Below are 26,487 nucleotides of genomic sequence, written 5' to 3' on the forward strand. Positions count from 1 at the left end.
TATATATATATATATATTAAAACTCAAAGATATCATAGTAATAACAAAATAACGAATATGCTACAATTTAAGACGTTTAATTAATAACAACGAATCGTTACCATTTCCACGATGCACGTATGCGATGAGACCTTGCATTAATTCGGCTTGCGTGAACGTGTCGATAGGTCGAAACGGAGAAGTAACTCTTTCGATATGCCCCGCGTCAGTATCTGCTCGTAAAATCGTATAAATCAGCATTTCCGACGGCGTGTCGGCGTCTATAGCCCATATTAACTCCTTGGTCAGTATTTTTCTTGTACCCTGTGAATATCAACGTTTTTTCGCACATTTAATATCTGCCTGAAATCACCCAGCGAACGCTGCATAGGCATTTGGATGAAAGGATTCAACGAATTGGCGAAAAATTGCGCTGTTATTTTTACGCTGACGTAAAACGCATCAAGCGAGGTATAGCGAATATACCACCGAATATTTTATATCAATATATTCGTTTAGCAATTTTTTTTTATCGAAAGATGATTTGAGAAAATGGATCAATAAAAGATCTTGTTTTTATTTTAATATTATTGCGCACTGATTAACATGGAAATTATTTTTGTCCGCACATTTTTAGCTAAATTAAAAAAAATAATTAATATTAAAATTATAATTAGTAAATTGACTTATAAGTACTTATTATCTTTGTATTTGTGTAAAATGGCTGTGTAACGCTTGGCTGTGTAACGCTAGTATATTGGGGTGCATGAAGTTAAATGAACGCAAATATCGTAATTACAATTTCCGTCTTCATATTCCGAGATTATTGCTCTTCCGAGAATTTGCATCCGAATTGAAAGAAATATGCGTTATGCATGGTATACACACGCATACCCTCGAGCTTACAGGCGCAGTTAATTAAGAGCGATGACCGGCGCACGAGCGAGTGTAAATCGATTTCGTTGCGGCTAAATTGCCACGTTCTCCGAAGATGCACGAGCCACAAATAAGCTACTATTTTATCTGGTCTTTATTAATTGATTTACTTGAGTGGCATGAACTACCGGTTTCGGTCAAACTAGACACAATGCGTTTCGAATTATCGCATTGTCGCCGGTGACTCGACGTAAAATGTATATACGTAGTAAACGTCGATAGAAAGCTAGATGAAAGAATAGTAGTAGAGCTTATGGTTTATTTTCGTATCTTACTTGGGCCAGACGCAGCACTTTCGCGGTCGGTATCTCGAGTAACGGCGGGTCATTGACAGGAGTGACATTAACGTGAAGAGGAAATCTGAGATGTCCTTGGAGGTATCCTGGAAGCGCATAGCCTGTCCCGGCCACCAACGTCAATTCCAGAATCATGCTGTCCTCTGTGGTTTCGCTACCGTCATGCATGTACTGTATCTGTTGGGGAAGTCAATTATCATAAGGACAATGCCGTACATTATATCTAACGTAATACAGCGACATTCATGTCTATCGCTTCGGAAAATCGGATGATTAACGTGGGCTTTAAAACGCTCTTAGCCGCTGAACGATTGCCGATAAATCGCGAATTTAAGAGTACGGTAACGATACGGTAATTGATCGCGATTTTTATGCTCGCGTAAAGCAAATTTGCATAGGAAAGAAGTATCGCGCGAGCATCAGTAATCTGTTATGTATCGATTAGGAGCAACCGTACAACGAGGAATGTGTGAACTTCAACTTGCTCGATCAACGATAGCTCGCTGTTCCACGAGAATCTCGATCGGCAAACACACACTACACCGTGCTACAGAATCAGAATTAATCATGGCAGAGTACGCCGGAGTGCCCCGCTCATGTTATCCTTTCTGGCGTTTGATCTAACACTCGAGATCGACCGCGGTTCAAAATTAATTAGAACGACAGGAGTTAAGTCGTCGATTAACATATCGAGTGGGCGTCGTCCCCGGTTGATTCGAGCCGAGACGGGGGAAAGACGCGAGCTTTTTTCTTGTGTGCTTTTTATTTTATTTTAACGATTAGAAAGCGATTGGCAATAAACGGCAGACGATCTCGCGGAGAATAAAAAGTGGCCGGGACGATACGTGATCTTTAACGAAAAACCATTAATGAGCGGTGGCGGGGCGGTTTATAAATAGAGCACTGTCGCGAGATAAATTGAGTGTGGGTAGTAGGAGGAGCAGACGAGCGAGCGAGTGAGAGCACGACGAGTCGGCCGACCCTCCGTGTTCCCGCCACTAACGATTCTAAAGTTAGTCCTTATAGCGCGTACTAAGTATAGCAGCGCGTGGTCCTATGACGAACTGGAAGAACACATGATTTTCCACGTTTCTCCGTACCTTCTACGGCCTATGCCCGGCCAGCCGGCTCGGATGGCGGTTAGTCACCTCATATTAATTAACGTCAGGTGCACGCCGACCGAGTTTCGCCTCTTACACGTGCTCCCGCAAACTCCTCGACGATTTCGAGTTTTATCATCACGCGTGTAACCGACTGGTGGACACGTATTATCGTTGCAATCGTCGCGACCGCAAATCTTACAATCGAGCAACGAGTTTGAAACAGAATTGAACGTTTAATTAGAGGATTTGATAAATCGATGACTTGTTGATTAAACAGTTTACCTTATCCTGATTGATGTCTTGCAACGTGAAGGAGTGATCGTTTCGTGATGTTAGAAGGTCTAACGCCAACGTTCCGTAGGTTGGCGGTGTCACTAAGGTAAACGTGACACCAGTTTCTTCCACGCCGTATTTAGCGATGTCCAATACCATTGCGATATTTTCGCTCGTTACTAACACGTGCTCTCCCTCGGAGACTAGTAGAGGGCTCAGAGAGAGAATTTCCAAATTTACAGGAAGGGTGGTATTCGAGTAGATCTGTAAAAACGCCATATTAATTCTTTATTCTTTGGATGCAAAAATTTTATTATAATATTCATCAATATTGCTTTTATATACGTGTATATATGTATAAATATTTTTTTTCAATCTTATTAAATATTAATAGGAATATGAAATTATAAAATTAAATATTCTATATTAATTATGATAACAAAATCATAACAAAATCATTATCAGTTATTACAATATCGCGATAATTGTTAAAGAGTAATCTATGTAGCTTGACTAAGTTAGCTATGCATCTCCGTAAATCCATACGCTAGTTGCCGGTGACATAATTAGCTCGCAACCGCAACGTAACCCTCGCCAAGTGGGTGGAGCGTCATTGAAACTCAATTAAAATTGATCTACCTTGTAGTCCTCGGCGTAATTCGGCTTGATGCATAGTGACTGGTCGCAGTTGCACCTGAATGAGTTGACACCCAGTTGCATACACGATGCACTGGATACGCAGGGATCGGCCTCGATACACGGATATCCCCAGACGCAGCCCACGACGACACCCTGGCTGACCTTTACGTCCGGTAAACCGAGGTCCTTGTTGTCGAGGACCATGTTTCGTATGCAGCCCTTGTAACTCACGTCGCCAGATCTAAGACCCTTGCTCAGGGCCCGGGCGCGTTTGTTCAGCTCCGTGCCGCCGATGTACAATGTGTCCGCCAGGTCGAGGAACCGATTTCCGCCGGACGGCAGAGCCATTGTTTTCTCGTGATGATCAACGGCAATGCCAAGGCCACTCGGATTGAAATCCACGATTACGCTATGCCATTTACCGTCAGCCACCAGAGTGCCGTGCGTCAACTCGGTCGGGCCGTTCCCTTTATTCATCAATAGTCGAATCTTACCCTCGAACAGCTCTATACCGAGGTAATCCGCGTAAGACGATTGCCCTGTGTTATAGAGCAACAGGCCACTGTCGGCGCCGGTCTTCAGCTCGAATTCCCATCTGCAAAGTCGTAAGATGAAATTGGCAGGAAACTTTGCTACTGCCCCTTAAGAAAGGACTGCGCAACCGAATCGGACTCGTCTGATGTTACGGTCGTTACGCGACGACTTCATGAGGCCATGGAGGATACTCTTCTAGATAATACCGCTTATACCTAAGCCGTTGGCGCGAAATAACGGAAAACTCTGATATTACCATGCATCTTGGAAATTGGGCTAAAATTTCACGACTGATTTTTCCGCATGGTTCACAAACGGTGCAATTATTATAATACAGCAAAGTAATAGGTATTACGAACGAGAAACTTTTGCGAATGCATCGACTGATCGAGCGTGACACCGTCGAACGATTTTGCATTTTGTTGAAAGACCACAATGTTGAAAGGCTTCTTTTTTTTAACGAATCGAACTGACCGAGAGACTCCACAAGAGATATGCAAAATCCTGTAAGAATAATTGAGATACAAAGCATAGCGATGGAAATCTCGATAATTTAAAGATGTGATAATTTAAATCTTCAAGAATATTGCTTTTACAAGATAATTGTTATGTTTTGCTCTTCGTTTAATCATCGTTCTTGAAACAGTACGGTGTTCAGATCTCACTGCAAAACGCGATTAAACAAGCGAAACGTTATTCGTACAACACGAGTTAAACGAGCGGGGCAATGCAAACGATGGTAGCGCAGGGGGAGAAAGAAGATTGTTCGCCGTGAATTTATAATTGTAATCAAATCAAATTTTGCTCAGTCGACTTCTACCCGGAGAAACTTTGGGGCGAGTGATTTTCGCATCTTGTGCGGGAAGGCACGACTGCTGCGAACACGAAAGCCGATTATTTACTTCAGCGGGTGGATTCATTACTTTGCTTTTGAAGTAACATCACAGCGAAGTGCTACAATGGTGGTTACGAAAGCGAGGTAGACTTTCATCGTCACAACAGACGGATGCAATAATATACAATAACGCGATAGCAACGTATACTCTGCGAAATTGAAAATACTATTGTATCGTAGCGTATTTGTATCAAACATATCATACGAAAAAGACACGTATTATTATTATACCACACGTTCTTAATATATTTGTCACTTACTTCGATTATTACGGTATCCCTCTACTTTCTTACACTTTTATTTACGTTTTACTAATTACGTTTGGAGGGGGCGGGGGGAGTCTGACATGATGCTAAAGTACACCCATGTCGTAATTAAGCTGCAGTCCAAGTTTAATTACGTAAATCATGATCAGCTCGCATCGAGAATTAGCTCATCATTTAACTCTGTTAAAGCCGCGAGTTAATGAAAACGCTTGATATGTTAGTCGATGTCTTACTGCGCAATACAATTCGTAACGGTTGTACGCAAACATGTACCTGCGCGAACTGTAAACGCAATTAGTTGTTTACCATGTTGTGGTGCACTAAGGATTCTAATACAGTCCGCTTGTGTCTCTACGTTTCTCATCAGTCAATGCTTTGCTTCCGAAAACGCGGTATAACTTGTTTGCTCTTTATGCGCTAACGATACTCGTGAAAATTAAATCCGTTCGAAAAATGTCAACGATTAAAATTAAGAAAAGACATCCGGCTATCGTTCCTATTTAGTGTCTTCAATCTTCATCAATTTAAATCAAATAAAAATGCGAGGTAGAAAAATGATAAAACTTGATCTGTATAATTAAATATAATTTCACGTTTTGTATGTGACGGAAGAAAACCGATGAATTAATAACGATTAAAAGACGAATGTGGAAAGTACACTCAGTTCAAATAGAAACGGTTCTGTATGAGCTACGTATACACGTGACACTCGAATCTTCCAGATCAATTGAACTCAGAAAGCGCACGTCGAAATCTTCACGGTTCATCGACTTCACGTAGAACGCCGCGGAAGGAAGACAGTTACGACTGTCCAGTCATCCATTCGATTCCTCTTGACTGTCTACTTATCCGTTTATCGACGAGATCTGCTGGTGCGCGCTATGTGGCTGCAGCTCGATGCGAGAAGAGAGGTCGGTTTCTCTTAAACATTTATGCGAAAAAACGGACTTGACCTTTTGTCTCGCTTTTAGCCGCATTAACGCAACAGGTTTCCAACATTTATTTTCTCAGATAAGTGTTGAATTAAGGTACTACTCGGAACTAGTGTGCTTTTAATTCGGGACAACAAAAGAGTCGGGGATCCTACGGTCCGAGCCCCTACGAACGTATACAAGACACGGGAAACCATGCGTGCAGCCAGGACTTAACTATCTGCATGTGAAGGCCGGTATTAACCGCGCTTACTCGGTATACACCGCATTCGTGTGAAAATGAAGCGTTTTTCCGCCTCTTAGTATACTCCCGAATAATTTTCGCTGGGATAGTACAGCGAGGACACATCTGGCTCACCGAAGTTTTTAGTCTTCTCGGACGTGCCTGGCATTTTCGTACGTTAGTCGGGGCAAACGGAGAGAGTTTGTATTCTACGTGCGGAAGATTAATAACCAAAAAATAAGAGATGAAAATATAGATCGTAGAGACCAAATATCTTGCGGTGGCCATTATTGGAAATTATGTATCCCACAGTGGATGTACAATTTTCAATGTAAACATTGCCGGTCCCCGCTGAGCTTTTAATTTATAGAAACAAAGGCTTTTGAGGTCGTGTTTCTACTCTGAGATGCTTCGAGATATACCGGGAATCCACAAAACCACAATGTACACAATCTGCTCCTGGGAGACTTGCAATATGCTTGCACATGTCCACTTCGCCAAGATAAAAACGACGCGTTTATATATCTCGAAAACTCTCCAATTCATTTTTAACAAATATTACGTTTGTCCGTTTGTATTTTTACTTACATTATGTTAGCTTTCTATTTTAGTAATATAAATATATTTTCTTTAACTCAATGTCAGGATTATAAAAAAAAAAAAATCGTATATTCTGTAGATTAAGTTCCACGCTTTTACATGTGAATTTATTAATAATTATTATATCCTACGCTGAGAAGGTTTATACCGAAGTCATCGTTAGTGCATTCATCGTCTATATCTATATGTATATTACAACGTTACGCTAGCGCGTACTAGTGTATTACGTGCACTACGACATTTATTCACTAGTGCAAATGATAACCGGCAACTCTGCATCTTGAATAGTATTAATTCCACAAACGACTGCTGGCACGTAGTAAGTAGCTTTATCGTTATAAGCTTTCGAGCCAATCGACCGTTCCGCCTCATCGAAGTCCTTGTGCCGCACTGAAAAGAGGGATCAAAGTGCCCCCCCCCTCCCCCCCATTGACGAAGCATTGCTGTCTGTCTCGTTGCAAAAGTTAACAGTGACGTAACTCTCGCGATTGAAACAGTTGTTTCCGAGCTCTTCGCGATGTAACAATGTTCTCATGAGTTTAATCGTTAAAGGTTACGCGAGGGATGAAAGTGGTAGGAGTCGCGCAACATGAAAGGCCTTCCCTGACCGATGACTTGAATGCGGCCTGGATGTAGATATACAGCTATGTGCAAGAGTATGCGAGTTATGCAACCCCGCCGCCGTCGACCTCAGAGAAACGGACGGATTTCCCGCGGTATTACCATAAGATATTGAATTTGTGAGCCAACGTATTTATTTTACATGATGGTACGATAGAGTCGCCGCTAAAACTGAAACATCGCGTCATACGTCTCTCGCCAACAAACAAAAAAAAAAAAAAAAAAAAAAAAAAATGAAAAAAGAATAGAGAACCACGATCGAATTTCTGCAAACGTGAATTTCACAGTGTCTCTGAAATTTCCTTTAAAGCTGCGTAATTGTCGAACAAATGTAAAGCTGTGTATAAATAAGGATGAAGATAATTAAATGGATTAAGATAATTAAGTAACGCTGCGGGTTCGGTAATAATAACTTGGCGGGATAAAGCTCTGCGTCCTTTCTTGCATCGATACGAGCCATTATCGATGATGTAGTTGATACGGTTGCGTCGCCGCGACAGTTTAATTATGTTTTCTACGGTCCCGTAGGTGCGACGATGATAAATGGATGTGTATACATTACAACGGAAAGCGGTACTTTTGGTATATACCTCGAGCCGGAGCGCGGAATGGGGCGCGGAATGGCGACGAAGGCGCCGTCCTCGACAAAGCTGACTTCCGTGCTCCTCGTGGCGTCGAATTCCGGCGAGCAGCCCCACGTTACGGCTGTTGCCTCCGACTGGCCCTTCCTCGACCTGGCGTACTCTATAACTTTGGCGCCGTTATAAATTATGTCAGCCATACATCCTCGCAGATAATCCGTATGACCTGCGAATCAAACGGATGAAGTGTCATCCTCGCGAATTAGTGTCAATCGGTGTTTGCTCTTATCTATATAAAATTATCTAGATAACCATTTAGATGAAGAAGTAACTTCATCTTATCTTTATCTAGATTATTTTTATGCATGTCATTTTCATTTTCTTATCAAATTATCCATCAACAGCGATATTCTGTACTAAAAATTACCTAGATAAAATCATATATAATTTTATCTTTTATATTATTTTATCTATATAAAATAAAACACATTAAATTACATTACGTATAATTTATCTAGAGAATTTTAGGTTTTTCTAAGCGTAACACACTGGTCTCGATACGTAATATCAACGAGGAAAACTTTGTGAAAGAATTATTGCGTAATGGCGATACAAACTCTCGATGCTTTCGCATTCAACAAATCTGCAAAACACGCACATACGTTTTATGAGCTTTGCAGGTGGTGTCCATTAAACATTACATTAATGAGGTCGTTATTGATTCGCGTTGGAAACTGTTACATAGAAATATAACCGCGAATGATTGCGATTCCAGACGAACGAGAGCTTTTAACGTCGGCAAGCGTTATTACTTTTTATTTCTCTGATTGGTGGATGGCTACATCATTAGTGAATCGAAGAAAAACTAATTAGAAGATGAATCGCTGCGCATTTGCCATTAATCGCATTGCCAGAGAATACAGTTGATATACATAAACGTTTCTTTAACACGTTTTTTCTTGTTCAAAAAAAGAATATTTGAGTTTTATTAATTCTTCCATTGAGAGGCGAACGATTAAACAATGCTCGCTTGATTCTCGTGCTTGATTTCACGTAATTGCAACAGCCGAAGTGTTCCTTGCAAAATCCAATTTCACCAAGCATTCGAAACTTCCTGCGAACGTTGTCACGCGGAGAGGCGAGACAAATAATATGTATATAATATGCGCGCGACGTACTTGATATTTGCGACAGATGCAACGGATTCGGCGAAACCGGCGCGGCGGCGGTTTCACGCCGCGGGCGGGCTTGTTGCAACGCGAAGTTAATTGTCTTCGTGTGTGACAAGCGGCATCCTTCTCGGAGAGTTGGCGAATTACCCTCGAGCTGCCGCGTGCGTCGATGGATGCTGAGACGGCGCTATCAGGGCACAACGGAAACCGACGGGATGTATGTGTATATAAGCGGTCCGAGATGGGCGTTTACTGGCACGCCGCGGAATCGCGAATACAGTCTGCGACGGAATGCCGACGCTAAACCAGTCGGCCCTGTCTTACAGTACCGTTGCGGCGTACCGCCCGCGTGGATCCGCAAACAACGCCATCAGTCTCTGGTTTTTTGACATAATGCAAAATTTTATTGATTGTAAGATGTTTTGGCGCACGGCCAATTGCGCCGCAGGACAGCGGCTACACGGTGGTTTACGCGTTTCTAAACACTGGGTGAATTCGCCCAGTGTGGTTACTGCCATATGTCGGGGTGAAATAACGATTTTCGGAAGATAGATTTGCATGGGTAACGACAATAATATTTCAGCGGTCTTACGAGTTGACGGCAATGGTTTCAACAAGCATTGCTTTTGCTAGATTTCTCTCTCTCTCTCTCCTCTTTCTCACTCTTGTGCAATAGCTCTTTCTTCTGAATTTATGTTTACTTAATTTTTATAAATATTTTTAGCTTTAACTTTTTGTATAATCTAATAAAAATTTGAATTATAAATTAAGGAAATTGAAATTCACGCGAGAAAGATTATTTCGTATTTATATAAAATAGAGCAGGTGAAAAAATTATTTTAGTCAAGGAAAAATAAATATTTCGAAAAGGTGACTACACAGAGAAAATGATTTCTTTGCATTTAATAAATTTGATTGTATCCAAATAAATTTATTTGAAATGGTCCAAACAAACCAATATTTGAATAAGTATGATTAATAACAGTGTTATTTTCGTCAAATGATAGATATTGTTTGAATAAAACAACATTTTTATTTAAATAAATAATGTTTTGCATATTTTGTTTCGATAAAGCAACTTCCAGTCAAATAAATAGGAATACTAATTCTAATGAAATCTTTTTCTCTGTGTGCACATATTGAAAGACACCGTAAAGAAATAGCGCCAATAAAATAGATAATTTTTGATCGTAAGAGCTTCTCGCGTAGGTATTATGATATTGACACATCGGAATGTATATATTTTTTATTGATTTTTCATGGCTATCAAATATACGTCGTGTGGTGAGAATATCCTCTATATTTCTACGGAGCCGAGGAAATAGCGGCCGATAAGCGAAATCCACGCTGAGAATCTTGCAATCGACTATATAGATATACGTTTGCATTGTACGCTATTGTACGTGTACGCTCACTTATACAGATCCAACTAATATGATACACACACATGTATACGGCTATATATGGTGTAGCACGGATAAGATCTTATTTCACAGTTTGTATTTTGTGTTCGCACTGAAAAAAAGTTAAGAATACAAATTAAACTTTGAAATTATGTGGTTCAACTAGAAATGTTATCTTTCTATTAATATGGAGCAGGGGCAGAGGGGGATTTCATTTCAATAGGAAATTATTTTCATGTTTAATCACTGGTATCTCGAAAACTAAAACTGAAAGTTGGAGAGAGCAAAGAGAAAGGATCTTAAATCGTTTGTAGAGAGATCGATTGCAAATTCTCCCGAGAATTTTGTAATTACACAACTAGTCGGTGCTATTTTCTGAGAACTTTGTAGAACTTTGTACGAATCCGCAGTATCGAAAATGGGTTTTGCATCTTTTTCTTTATTCCTCGAGAATTTAGCGAGGCACATGCCAGGGAATTAATAAGACCTTCTCCAAAGGGTGGGCCACACCGTGCCATGGGGTACAAATGAATTGTCATGAATATGTAAATTGAATTTCGAGCTGGTCGCCGAGTATTATGCGTGACGGCCGACAGGATAACGATGGGGGCGCGTCAGACAGACAGAGAGAGAGAGAGAGAGAGAGAGAAAGGAAGAGAGAACGATGCTGTTTGTGCTGATCACATTCAATTTTGTCCGCGTCAATTCGAATGGAATGACCTAGTTGAATTTTTTGTCTTACCATGGAGAAATGATTACCAGTCGCTGCGGCTGATGTGCCGGGCTTGCATTAAAGAGCCCGGTCGTTATCAAGCTGCTCGTGGCACGTATAGGAGCGCGAAGAGTACAGGCAGCCGCTCAGGCACAAGAGAACCAAGTTACTCTCAACTAACAATAAGTTTTATACGGCAGGAAATCGTAAACACACGACGCGGAAATTTATTATTACAAATGTAAATGCGGATTATACCGCTGACCTCTTGAATTCTTGATATTTCCTCTCGCGAATTTTTAAATTTTCCTCTCTTGCATTTTTACATTTTTATATCCCTTTGAAAAATACATCAGCAAAATTACTGGTTTTAGTTAACTCTAATTTAACGTCTTCTGATATATATTTTAATCGCGTAGCATTATGCGTTTTAGTATTTCATTCCGTATTTCCGAAAATACTTGAAAAATGATAGTACGATTCTTTCTCTTATAAAGCTTCCGGGCGCATTTTGCGACAGATTGAGAATAGAAAGGATATCCCCGCCTTTTCTTCGTCGTCCAACTCGTAGTGTTCTATGCCCGGTGGCAGTGGGTGTACTGTCAAGCAGAAGAACGTATAATCCGGAATTTCGCCGCAAAGGCGTAATACTCCCGAGCGTTGTAGCCGCGAAAGGTGGATGGAAAATTTTCCAATCGCCGTTTCTCACGGGAGAGACGTATCGCGACTTCCAATTTATTCGTGGTGCAAATAGAATCGCGAGTGTAATGAAATTAGGATCGACAACGAGATTATAAATGCGATCGACTTCACAAATACATTTTACGATTGAGCGAAGTTACACTGGCATTGATGAAGTGCTGCTCGAGCGGTACATCGAACAGTAATTACGACCGTTTCTAATGCACGAGACGAGTCTCGTTCCATGTTGCCGTTCACACAACGAAAACAAAAGCAAATGTTTGAATTACATCCCCGTCCGTGCGATTTTGTGCAACGCGTGCTCCCGGTGCACCATTATTTAAGCCCTCTGCCCGCCATCACGGAAACACGAGACAGCGCGTATGTCATACTTTCGATATAATAATATCGGCCACTATGCCGTCGTAATCACCTGTTTTCACTCGTTGTCACGATTCAGCGCAATGGCAAACAATTGATTCGCCGCTATACTAGAACCTATTATCCGGAGCAACCATCCAGAAGGTGCACTAACGGCACACAATTTTTTTAACGATTGATCGAGACAAATCCACATTTTATACAAGTCAACAAAAGAATTGTTATTATAATTATTCACATCATTTTCTTGTAACTTAACAGTCTGTTTACCGTTTTTCAATTGATACTACCAACTTACAGTTCCTGTATGATGTAATTCCTGCTTTTTATCTGTATATTAATAGCGTTCTACATTGAATTTCACATTTTCCAAGTTAGTCGAGTTTCCATTAATATGATTGCACTGAAGAGAACACCAATAACTTTCATTCCGGAGGAAAAGTCCGCAAGAGAAGTTTTTTAATATTTCTACAAAATATATATATATATATATATATATATATATATGAAATATATCAAGTTTCTGCTTTAAAAATTGTCATCTTGGGGATATTAAAAATTTCTTTTATATTTAATATACCACTCACAGAATGCCGCAGATTTTCATAAAATATGAAATGAAAGTAGATATTGAAGTAGACACTGATGAGATATTAAAGTAAATATTGAAGAAAATTTTCAAATTTTTGGACATTATTATACAGTTATTTAAAGAAAACTTTGTTTTTAAATCGTAATTTTTCCTCAAAGTTATCAGATTCCTCTTTCTCTCTCTCTCTCTCTCTCTCTCTCTCTCTCTCTCTCTCTCTCTCTCGCTCTCTCTCTTGAGCTTTTATACTCCAAAACTTTTAATTCTTAAAAGCTACAGCAAAGCTTCATAAGATAGAACGTTTAATCTTTTTTTATTTCCACTGTGCCTTCATTCTATTTCGTGGAATTGTCATTACGGAAGCCATACCTGTCGAAACAACATCGTCTCGACAATGTCTATCTATGTAGGTTGACGTAGTTCTCGTTGTAATTTCGTTGTCCGCAAGTGGACTTGAGTATAACACAATTTTGGGAAATAATTCATCAAGATTTCATGATCGCGTTAAACTTATCTCGTAACATAGTACGCATCATTTTCACCTATATGAGTTTTAGTATTTTAATATATACTCAAATATTCGTACGATATACAATATCATCCTCCCAGGTTTTAATAATTACGTATCGTTTCTGTTAATTTAATAAATTAATCATGAAACGGAAATTAATAATATCATATGAATAATGCACGGAATTCACGCTCTGAATTATTATATATATGTATATAAATTGCAATTTTGTTATTTATTTTATATATACAAAGCGTACTATCGATAATCATTTCTTCATTCTTTTATTAATGTTTATTAAATTACTAAGCTTATTAAATTATTATATAAAGTAGGACCACAGTAGTGCCACAATTATGTAACATATTTCGTATTTTAATGATGCATTTTCAAAATTAATTAGACAACTTTAATATAAAACAAAAAAATTAGTTTACACGTTTAGATCTATAACTGTGTTTACATATGTGCCAATTTGTTATCTATTATTATTGGTTTTTATAGCACCGATAAAATTAATTTGTGCTTTTTAGTTGATTTTATCTACCTGATTTCTCATATAATTTCTAAATGTAAATATTATATACATTGATTGATAAATGTAGTGATCAACTCATACACACCAATTGATTACTAATTATAAATTTTAATTATTACATGGTTATTTATTGTTTTTTTAAATGAAAATTTGAATAATTGTGATTAATTATTTCAACTAAATTAATAAATTTAATATGTGTAAATTTAACAGATAAAGTTCATATTATTTTATGATAGGAAAATAATAATATTAATTATTTTTTTATGAATTTTTGTTTTAAGAAAAATAAAACTGTGTTTTTAATAATAAAGGAAAGCGTGAATGTAAACTGATTTAATTTTCTTCATTTATTAAAATTGTATGATTTTTAAACGATTAAAATTGTGCAATTTTACTTCTCTTGAAACATACAAATTTTAAAAAAGTCATAATATATTAACTTACGCAAATATATAATTAAAATAAAGATAAATGTTATTCTTCAAATGCATATAGAAGATTACACGAAAAATACGCGATAATAGCTGGTTAAAATTATAACTTACAATTAGAATATAAAGAATTAAGATTTTAAGTCATGTTACTGTTACGTGAAATATTTTAGGGCGACAAGTTGACCGACAACGCAGCCATCGTATTTATTTTGATGTGAGTTCGCGAATAACGTGATTGTAGCGCAAGGTCGCCGTGTTATCATTCACGCGGCAAAGCTCGAGCGAATAAGTAGCAGGGGAAGTCGCTTTGCGCATCGAAGCATACTTAATGTCTCAAGAAACGCGATCGAGACAGGTATTAAAAGTACGCGATTTTCCTCACAATAAGCGGTTATCGAACTGAGCGTTAATTAACTTCCATAATTGAGAATTCGTAAATTAAACATATCCAGAAATGAAAAAAACATGATAATACAAAAAAAGAGAAAAGAGAAGAATTATAAATCATTGTTGGAATATTTGCAAATGGTGATCATCTACATTTCATTAAATGTGGAAGATAGGAATATGTCTCGCGTTTCACAACTCTCACCGATTTAAATGTAGTTTGCCCACTATTTCCATTTCGCGACCGCAGGGTAATATACGACTCGCCGAATCAAATGACTGGTACAATGGACTGATATACATATATGTATATATATAGCATTGGCCAAAATTATAAGACACTTTATATTTTTTCAATACTTTTAATTGGAAGGATTTAAACAGAAATTCAAATGTGAATTATCTCGAGAACCCTTTAAATTTATATATGCCAGTAATTTATTTGAAATAATACAGATTTTAAAAATTTCAGATGAATGAAATAGGTGTAGGTATCTTATAATTTTGGCCAAGACTCTATATGTATACATACACATTATTTAATAATATTAACAAATAAAGTTGCAAAGAAAGAAATATTTTTATGACGTAATATATATATATATATATATATATATATATATATATATATATATATATATATATATATCTTGATTTAGTAACGACAATGGTAACAGTCGTTCGTTTTTCGCGATGTTTGTTTACGCGAGATCACCGCATCTAGAAGTCAGGCACCAAATAAACGTCAAGATGTCCATTTCTATCAATGCAGATTAGCTTTAATCTCAATTTAACTTTTTTTTAAATCTTTTTCTAGTTCTGAGAATAAAAAAAAACCGAAATTAAAGTTTATTTACATCGATAGAAATGATGAATATACAACTGCATCATACGACACAACCGCTAACGAATATGTTTACGTTTATTGTAGCATGGTCTCAACACTCAAGCTACGAGAATCGAACTGACAGACAACAATGCGACATAGCTCCATGTATCGTCGCTTTATTTTCCCTCAAAATACAACATACAATCCTATCCTACAAACATATTTAGATTATTAGCGAATGGTTAACGTCGATTAAAGATTAACGATTTGTAAAAGTATTGAAATGACAACTCTGTATCGTAGCAGATATTTCGCGCTATTTATTCATCGCAGCAATAAAAGATCCGAGTTACATTCAAACGTGACAAAAAACCGCGATGTTATAAACATTTATTAACAATCGATTTAAAAATCAAAAACTGAATATTCAACGTTAAATATTTCGTGGTGGTGACGAATTGGCGAGGCATGGGATGCTCGGAACTTATTTTTTGCGACGCGTTTAGCTGTTGTATACACGAAGCGATTTTGCTACCCTCGAGACTCGAGCAAGCAAGCGGCGTCGTGAATTGCATTGTGTGTCGTATTATCCCTCGAAACGCGATTGTTGACAAGAGCTGTTGAATTATTTCTCACGAGCATTTGATCATCAGTCACATCGAGAGTGCCGTGCTTTTCGCGGAATCGATTCCAGGTGATTAGTGAGAAATCGCAATTGTGTTTTCACAAGCGATTGCTATGAAAAAACAAGGGAGAATAAAGAAATCTGAAAGGAGAGAAAGAGGAGGCGTTGTACATAGTCATGAAAAATAATTATTTCCTTGTATTCGTACATACATACATACATACATATATATATATATATATATATATATATATATATATATATTAAAAAATATTTTTTCTCTGCAATATAATATTTAATGGAAAGCGTTGGACAACAGCGGAGCAACCATGGGGTCATCCGTTATTTACTATTTATTATTTACAAAATTAATTGTTTATCAATAAATTTTATGTGTGCAATAATTGTTTTTTGAAATATTAATTATTTTGAGCGCTGTGCTAATGTGAGTACATTTGTATTTCACAGTCCAGTGAAGTTTGCAACGTAATATACAACTTCACTGCTGCGCATCGTATCTGTGAGTGGCATATCAAATCAGTTTTTCAATTTTAATGTGTAAGGTAATTTTTATTTGGGAAAATTGTATCTCAGAGGGATTGTAAGAACTATAAATAAATAGTAGATAAATATAGCATATCCTCCCCTCATTGCTCTAAATTGATAAATTAGGATAGATTAACCCTAATAATTGTTTTATCTTAGAAAATATATATGAGTATACATTGATTTATTGTGCATACAAGAAAATACTCACATAAAAAAACTTGCAGAGCTTATATCAATTCATTATTAAGATATTTTACGATACCTTACATATTATATAATTAAAAAACTAATTGTAAAATATATATAAAACTTGAATTACTGAAAATGTTTAATAAATTCTTGTAGGTATAAACAAAAATAAATGAAGTATATTATATATTTCGTGAGTAGAATAAATCTGATAAACAATGATTTTGACAAAAGAAAATGGTCTCAAAATTTGAAAAAGATACAATTACAACTTTTGCACAATTACAACTGCTACAAACGCTCTATATTCAGATTAAATTTTCAAAAAATAAAAAAAAATATCAAAAAGTATTATATATTATTAATACCATTTGTGAAAAATTTTTAAGTATCAAGTATATTATAATTATTAGAATTTTAGAATTTGTTGCTTAAATAAATGGTGAATAATAAGAAAAAAGTAATCAAATATAATTATATCAATTTAAACGCTAATATTTTTAAAATAAATATTTGTTAAAATTTCTTTACGTTATTCATATTTTATGAGCAATTAAAACCAGCTGTTCCTATATTATATACTACGCATTTATATGAAATAAAACAAAATTATTCTTTATAAAATATGAAAAATTAAAAATGAAAAATTTATATCTATATTTGTTATTTTACTTTCTCTTCCCTTTACCATTTCCATATACATTTTCACTAGAATTTAAGTTCTGCCTCTCTGTATATCTTTTTCCAGGATTAAATATTATACATATTGCCTCAAAAAAATTTTTTTAAATATCTGCAAGTACGAATACAAAGAAAGAAATACTTTTCATGACTATGTGCAACATATTCCAACTAATTTGTTTAATAAAAAGACGTGCTACTAATTTTATCTTTATTTTTCGTTATATATTTATCAAAGATAAAGATTTAATTTCATAGAGCTTAAAACAAATAAAGTGAGGTATATTTACTCATAAGAGATCAAGAAATAAAATTAATAGCAATGTGAAGTCAATTTCATTCGATAAAAACTAATAATAGAAGACAAATCGTGTAAATGGAGCCTGAAAGTGTGAACTTTGCAATATTACCAGTCTATTTTGATTATGTATGATTTGAAAAATATTACAATTTTGTTATTTTTATATTGGAATTATCGATTTGAATTAATTCCCAGAACATCCCCGTTATTGAATATTACATATTAACAGAACACTGTATGTAAAATATTTAATATTTGATTAATGCTCTTTCGAATTATCGAAATAAAAATGTATCAAGATATAAATTTTATTCGACTCAAGTATAATCACAATTATGCTTTAAAAATTTCTTAATTTCATGTATATTAATCTTACATTTCTTTTATAACAATTTGATTGATTCCCGAATAAAAGAATATATAACTATCTTAATATATTATTAATGTTTTTGATAATAAATCACTTATTTATAAAATTGAATTAAATGCGGCAGATTAATTTCGCTAAGCAAATAATTATTAATTTATTATTATTTTATATTCTCATGTTTACTGTTTGCCAAATTAAACTTTTGCTGTAATTCTCCGCTGTCATAATTTTATTGGATTTATTTTCTGGTATACGACGAAAAGAAAATATTAGAATACTCAATTTTTATTCAATTTTTTCCAAAAAAAAAATTTAATAAACGAAGCTAAAACTAAAAAATTGCGTACAACGTCATCATGTTCTGTAGTATCGTCTCATCTCAATTTCGTTTATATACAGTTAACAATAACATCCAAAAAAAATCCTATATAATATTTCCGGCGTCCGCTATAAATTTATTTACACTTGCGTACTTTTTATTTTATCAATATTCCTCACGGGCATATATACGATGCGATGTAACTTGCTGAAAATAGCTCGTCACCAAAGTCTCTAACGACAGTTGCAAAAAATAGCATACTCGAGCTTGCGCGAACACGACGCTAATTATTTATTAAGCGAGGTTCTTAGGCTTGATTACCTAATCTCTCCATCGTCTCCGCTGCAGTTGGGTTGGATTGCCGGGCATTTAACGAAACGAAGCGAAAGAAAAGAGAGGTAGTCGTGACCGTGGCGCGAATGCAACGTCGACGGATATAGTGTTCGCCGACCGGCGTGTTGTGTATCGAATTTAGTTCAGTCACGTGGCGAGACAATTTATCCGGATGAACCAAAGCTTGCCTGCCTTGCCCGTCTTACCTAGAAATAGCTCGTTGAAGTCCCCCTGTCCGCCGATGAAGATGCCATAGTGTATGTTCAGTTCGAAAAAGCGACCCGGTAGTTGGGACCTCGTCGTGTGTATCACGTCGATCTGCAAGCTGATGTTGGCCTCGCGTCTTGTCAAATTCACCTCGTGCCAGCTGAGGTCGTTGAGTGTCAACCCACGGGCGCTCGCCATCTCATTCTCACCGGCGCCCAAATTAATGTGAACCTGCGACAAAAAGCAGTAGGAGCGACGCTCGTAAAAGTCAGTCTCATTTTTACCGGAGTTATTGTGAACGCGCCGCTGCCGCAAATGGGTTTTATACGTACGCGCGGTGCAAATACATTCTTGTTTTGTTTTTTCTCGGCTTATTTTTTTTTTTTTTTTCCGAGGCCGGTTGTTTCTCCTCGGAATAGAGCTTCGGTTTCCGGCCGTAGATCCGATGCGCTTTATGCCCTTCCGCATCAGCCTCAGCGCCATGTAGCGCGTAAAAAAGATATTATGGAAACGCGTATAAAGAATTTTCATTCGTGAGCAGCGAGAGAGGAAGAGATGCGCGTACACTTTTAGGAGATTTAATGAACGAAGTAACCGACGGTTGTGCGCGCAAAAGCTACCAGAAGCGTCTACCGTCATAATGCTGCAGGGTAGCTTCTTGCCTTCTTTGCGGTCTTGACGGTGTGATCAAAAAGTTTTGCACTTGCCGTGAAATGATTATACCGCAACCGCACGAGAGCGAAAAAAATAGCTTAAAATCCGATAAAAAGTCTATAGGCGGTAAACATTTTAAATAATAGCTCTATTCATTTGTGAAACAAAAACGCTGGGTGCTTTCGAATATTTGCAAATAGGCGAGTAAATTTCATTTTAGCTCGTTGAAAAACATTTTAATTGGCCGATAATTCAAAACTTTTTAATGGAAGTGCTCAATTCTTCGCGTTTTCCCGGAACAGATATAAATGCGCGGAAAAAAAAGTCTAGGTTGCCAAAGTAGGTGTACCAAGCTCGACGTACGAGGTTTCCTGGCGCCAGTCATGCCCTGCAAATTCTCCGACAGCGTGAGCTGACAGGAATCCGACAGCTCGAGGTTTCGTGTATTCCGTCTGCACTTGAGGCACTCGCACAATGAGTTTGCACACCGAGAGAATGAAGAAGGCAGACAGCTAGACAGACAGTGAAAACGGCTTTCGGTCTCGTGCGGAAAATAAATGTCGAATCCCTCCGATAGCTTCCCACACTTTGCCAATCTCCGTAATGAAAAAAATGTGACGGTGCGATCATTAACGACGTCACTGATGAGACGCGTCTCATTTTCCACATTTATCCACCCACGAATCGCACGTAAGGCAGAGAGGCGCGTATCGTTATTCCCTTAAAACGCGTCGTGCGGCAACGGTTACCGTAGCTACTTTGTAATCGTACCACCGGGGATTCCTAGTTACGCGTGGCGGATTTACAATACATCCACTGGGGTATAAATTCCAAACTCCCCGTGCATATTTAGATTCGCGGAAGTCACCTAAATCAACCGCTGCCTGCTACGCTGTCGCTCGGCATTGTAGATCCTCAAATAGTTATGTATCACGGCATGTTTGATGATAAATTTTCTTACGACCGGATGGGTATTGTCTAAGATATCTATGCAGGATTGGATATGAAATCAAAATATACGACTTCCGGAAAAAAATAACACAACAGTAACGGGAACTCGTGTATACGTATACAAATAACTTATATGATAAAAAATTATGCCGTTCACGTACGCCAAACTCAATTTTTCTATTAATTCATGGTGGTATCATTATATTAGATATTTTATTAAAAACTTAAATATTAAATCGCTTATATTTGAGAGAGAAAAGATACGGAGCTAAAAATGTTTACAGTGCCAATCAACTTTTTCAGGAGTATAGTACGGAAAATGTAATGTAGAACGGAAAATGTAATACAGGATGGCTGTCCTGTAGATAAATGCCTTTTTCGAGATACTTTCTGTAGCTTTTCGCTTAAACGCGCCCTATGTTTCAACGCGGTGTAATGCATTATCGAGTTACCGGATAGTACACGATGCGCTTTAGTCAGAGGTGAAGTAGCAGGGTCTTGATAAAGAGGCTTTAATCGCAACTCGGATCGAGCGGTCCGAGACTTATAGCATTCCGGTACAACGTCGCCCGCGGTATTCTTCGAGCGGTCTTCATTGATCCTAACGTAAGAGATCGTCCGAGGAACGTCCGCTGAGGTTCTCCTCTTAATGAAAAGTCGATCGTCCGAGGCTAAAGTCCCAGTGGCGGCGCAGCGTCTCTTTCGGGTTGGCGCACAGCGGCGCACCGGTTTTATGATCTCCGCCGGTTTTATGATCGACTCGATAATAAAGGCGCGAGCTCTCGCGAGTTGCGAGCACGGCCGACTGATGCAGCGACGCTGGATGACTATGCAGGACCTATTAATATGTATAAGAACGCGAGACAAGACACTTTGCAGAATGTAAACGCGGCTTTGTACACACAGTAGAATCGAAGAGCTCGCGGAGTGGTCGCATTATGAATGCATCGACGATTGGAAAGTGAACAATATCGGATGCCATTGATGCATTCCGACGCGGCTAGATCGTCGGATTATCTGTTGGCGTGATTGCGGCCGTGATATAGATATCCGATTCTACCGAGCGAACACATAGACTGCAATGGTACAAAGTAATAGAGGAAGGAATGTACGCTGGGGCGTAAGAGCATCGGATTAATGATCCGTTTATCATCGCGCATGTGTGTCGCAGAAAATTTTTTCTCTCGCGACATTGGCCCCCGACAAACGTCGCGATTCATCGAAAAGTAAATATCGCGACACGCCAGAGTAATTAAAATTCGAATCGTCGGATTACCGAGAGATTCAAGATTAACTACCGTTTTGCGCTCGCCGCGCCGGTAAAACGAAATGCTCACTTTCCATTTGGTTTGTTGAAATAGGCGTGTTTCCTTGTTGATTTTTAACTGCAAGTATAATATCGAGGAGACATTTATTTGGGTCAGAAAAAAATGCTGCGCATTGCTAGTAACGATGTTTTATAATTACTAGGATTACACTCCTCTTAATGAAGAGGAAAGGTACAATGCGACTCTTTCTAATTACAAGGCATTACGGCCCATTATATTAACTTGCTGCTATCAAATTCTTAACATCTCAGACTCATTATGGCGCTTTCGGCACTTTCAGCTTATTAAAAATATTTTACTTTAACGAGGATTCCTTAACTTTTGTTTTTGTAATGGAAAATTTTCAAATTTTATACGCAATCATCGTAATTAAGAGAATCGTGAGAAAATTAAAAGCTAAGTAAGCTAAATCTATCAAAGCTAACGTTTAATTCGTAAGTATGTGAAATTTATTTAATTAAAAACTTTCCACACGAGAAGAGGGAAAGGAAAAACTTTTTAAATTCTGAATACTCCATGAGACTGGAGACCCGACTTCCGTCGTCAGACGGAAAGCAAGCGATACCGCGATATATTGCCGCAATTAAGTTCTGAATCATCGGATTATCGCCTCGGATAGAGGGGCTTTTAAGCCTCTCGGAAGCGTCGGCCGAGACTCCTCCGTCGAGGAGGCACACGAGATCCCAGAACTGCCGCTGCACTTTTTGCCCTGGCCGTTTATCCCGTCTTCATCCTTCTTAACGATCTTCTTAACAAATTTAATTAAGCCCCGACGGCGAGCAGCTTCTTTACGCTGCACGGACTTAACCCTTCGCGAAATTAGATTCGCGCGGTTTTCGTGCCGGGATTCATGCGCGTAATCAGGATACCGCACCTCCGCGCGGTTAATGTACTCAAAGGAGAGTATTTTATTTAATACTGCATTGGGAGGTATACTACGTGGTACTACCTATTTTTTTAAACAAAATCTCGAGGAAATCTTAAAGTCATCCTGTTTTTCTGACAGAACTCCATTTTTTTCCAGCACACTTTTTTCCGATTGCTTTTACAGATTTTAAAAGTTCTTTTCTACAATTAATTCAATATTGATGTAGTATGTAGTAACGTATTGACTCTTCGTAAACCATACGCTCGTATTTTAAATCGTGTGTGTGTGTGTGTGTGTGTGTGTGTGTGTATGCGTGCGTGCGCGCGCGCGCAAGTCGTTCAGTCGAAATAAAACTCACAACATTAGCAAAGAACGAAGAAAAAGTAAAAACGAGAGAAACATACTGCTCGAGATTGATATTTCATGATTGAAATGCGAGAGACGTATATTATTGAACACTTTGAGATAATGCGCTGTACGCAACCGTAGCGAAAACCGATTATTCTAATTGCTCTCGTCAGCAAAATAATATCCGATCCCGCGTGCTCGCTCGCGCGCGCGCGTGCACACATCTCGCAATTGCGAGTACCAGCTCGCAAGAGTTAGGGTGCCAGGCACGTTTCGTTCGAAGGGGTGGGGAAGAGAGCGATAATGAGTCATGTAAAATATGAGAGTACGCACGAGAATATTAATCGTTGGAAAATTAATAATCTGCGGCGAAGTTGTAACTTCGTTCCAGCGCAACGTTCTTTGTACATAATTAGAAGCAGCGCGGCTCTCATCAGCGGTTATTATCAAGAGACAGAATGGCTACTGCGCCAAGCTCTATCTATCGCTCTTCGTCAGCTTTCTTCTCATTATGGCTCGTGAAACTTGTTTATAGGCGCGCCCGCTCTGCACTACTCTGGTGTACGTGCATGCTTCATATGCGAGCGGTCATGCTCATCTCCACCGCTGGCAATCTTGACGTTCGTCATAATAACATAGATATCGATCACGAAAGTTCGTATTCCGCGTATATTCAATCGGAATTTCAATTTCTGACGCTAACGAACAGATATGAAATTGAAATTTTGTTATAATGCGATACGCGTACTCGCCGTATTTTCACGCCTCCATAATCCAGCCGTTGCGAAAATGTATGCGCGTCCTTCCGAAGGATCGGAAAGGGGGTGCCAATAAATTCCTCTCCGTTTTATTTCGCAATTTCGCAGATGATTTTTCTGTTTACCGAACGCGAGAGTGAATCTCTCCCCGTTCATTTCGCATGCATTGCGTACGTTCAATTATTGCGCGTAAATCAGCACGAGACTCGCTTTCAACGAATAAATTATTTCTTTAAGGGTAAATTTTAATGGGAGCCGCTCGTCTCCGGGGAAACGAGGAGAGCAAGTGTACACCATTGTCGCGTTTGCGTAATTCTTGCGCGCGATTCTTTTTTTTTCGTCGAGACGGGAAAAAAAAGATTCGTTCTATCACTCGGACCGCGAAGTTCATCATTGCGTAAAATCCGACCGAGTGGCTTCGTCTCGCGGCAGACAGTTCTGACCGATCGCGTGAAATTTTGACCGATACGCGAAACACGAACGCGACAGGCAACGTTCCCAGTCTCGAGCCGAAACATCGTCGCGTCGCGCCGCGCCGTATCGACGCGTAATAAAAAATTGGGTGTAAAAAAAAAGGGGATATCGACTCCGCCCTCGCGCGGCATCACCGCAATTTCATTTCGCGAAACATCGAATGGAAAAGACATTACGCGGTTTTGCTCTCGTTGTTGTTGGACGTGTTTGCTGGCGGAACCGCGCGCGTTTCGATGTTGACGCGCGCTGTGTCATCAAGCCATTAAAAGGAGTCGATCCTTTAACGAAATAACAGGGGCGTGTTCCCATTCGAAACCGCTTGTCAACCGCCGTGAAATCTTTCGCGATGGCGCGCGGCCACGGCGGCGGAGACAAAAACACGTGTATGCGAATTTATCGTAAAACACTCCCTCGCGAACGTCGACTTATCGACTAGCTGGATACGATAGTGGCAACGGGGGTTAACTCGCCGCGATCGTGGCGCAATTGCCACCGGCCGAAATGCGATATTTCCGCGATATCGAAATCTACATGCAATTGAATTTGGCGGCTGGTTGGCTTGTATCTCGCCCGTGGCGAATCAATTTATTGGATTCTTCCTCTATGGTACATATGTCTGTTCCTTTATACATAAGGTTCCTACCTCTACGCGCATGTAAGGTATTTATATCGGAGTAAGGTATTGTGAGATACTCGGGACATCAGCATGAGAAAAATGAGCAGCGTTGCTCGCATATTCTTGCGTTATCGATACTATTATCAGTTTTATAATTGGCATTTTTAGAAAATTTTGTTTATTCTCTGTTAGATAATGTTAAACAATGTAGAAACAATTTGGTCTCTTTCTGCAAAATGGCTTAAAATTTTGATGGAAGAGATGTTGCTTTGCGATGTTATCGATTTCGATACCACGCGATATAAAAGTACATTCCTATTCTTATCTCTTACCTCACCTTCATCCGCGCTTAACGTTGTCTTTTATTAACCCTTATCTAATATGTAACGATCTTACAGATCACTGCCTAGCCCTCCGCTTTCCGTGTCCTTCAACCTAGGCACACCTGCTCTTTTATCTTCCTCTTAATAACAATATAAGAATTTTCTTCTTAGCATTTCTATTTTATAAATAACGAGTACCATGATAATCTGAGAATCGCGGTGTCAGTTAAAGAAAGAGAAAGAAGAAGGCGCGTGTGCGTTGGCTAAATGTTAATTTATATTCTTCGCACGGAAAACATGCATATTCGCAGCAAAGAGACGGCATATTAAAACTTATCCTAAATTGAATGTAAATAGTTGCTGAGAAATAATATATTTAATACTATGAATTAAGAGTCGAGATTCCTATTTGGGCGGTGTCACGTGCGTCGAATACCCCGGACCGCAAAATTTGCCACGTTGTGATGATTAGGATCTTTTCCTGGATGCAATACCCTTCACCGTGTCGTTGGAAGCGTGCCATCTCTTTCGCCAAGAAATAAGAAAGATCCCAAAGTAATAAGAACCGCGGACACGCGCGCAAATGTTACATCTGCGCGATGAATCCTCTTTTCTTGATGCCTCGCGGGGGGAATATTTTAGTGCGCGCGAGACTCCACTTTTTTTTTTTTTGTGGAGTGTGTCACGGCGCGTCTAATTTCTTCGCAAGGACAAGAGAAGAGGAGAGAAGTCTGACAGGCGTATCGTAGCACGTGCGGCCCGTTAACGACGACGGGGCGACCGGCACCAAACAGAAAGCCTATTAATAGAAGTAAGCGCCAGGGGCAAACGAACCTTCAATCTGCCGGCTTCAAGTTTGATCAGGCAGTAATCCGTCTTGCCAGCAGCCAATAGCAGTATAGTATCGGCGAGATGAGTTCGGAACCGGAAACTAATGTCAGTAGCATTCTTGGCCTCTTGAACCGGAAGATGGATGTAGCTCGCCCCGTAAAACGACACTGCAAGTTTAACAAATTTAATGCGTTTAGGTGGTACAAGGTGGAAGACCGATGATGCGTGTTGTTATACAGCGGAC

At 38.7% G+C, this 26,487-nt stretch overlaps 1 protein-coding gene across 4 annotated transcripts in view; it reads right to left on the reverse strand.

The window, feature by feature from the left end:
* LOC105198247 (chondroitin sulfate proteoglycan 4) overlaps positions 1-26,487 on the reverse strand; it is a 54,035-nt gene that overhangs the window by 8,443 nt on the left and 19,105 nt on the right. For all 4 annotated transcript variants that reach the window (XM_026137173.2, XM_026137172.2, XM_011164901.3 and 1 more), the window contains 7 exons: positions 26,247-26,410; positions 19,092-19,323; positions 7,888-8,104; positions 3,227-3,821; positions 2,597-2,851; positions 1,191-1,388; positions 102-303 (listed from right to left, as the gene is read on the reverse strand). In XM_026137173.2, the coding sequence (XP_025992958.2) occupies positions 102-303; positions 1,191-1,388; positions 2,597-2,851; positions 3,227-3,821; positions 7,888-8,104; positions 19,092-19,323; positions 26,247-26,410 (1,863 nt within the window). The remainder of the gene's footprint in view (positions 1-101; positions 304-1,190; positions 1,389-2,596; positions 2,852-3,226; positions 3,822-7,887; positions 8,105-19,091; positions 19,324-26,246; positions 26,411-26,487) is intronic.

Source organism: Solenopsis invicta, chromosome 7, assembly GCF_016802725.1.
Source record: "Solenopsis invicta isolate M01_SB chromosome 7, UNIL_Sinv_3.0, whole genome shotgun sequence".
Taxonomy (NCBI): Eukaryota; Metazoa; Arthropoda; class Insecta; order Hymenoptera; family Formicidae; genus Solenopsis; species Solenopsis invicta.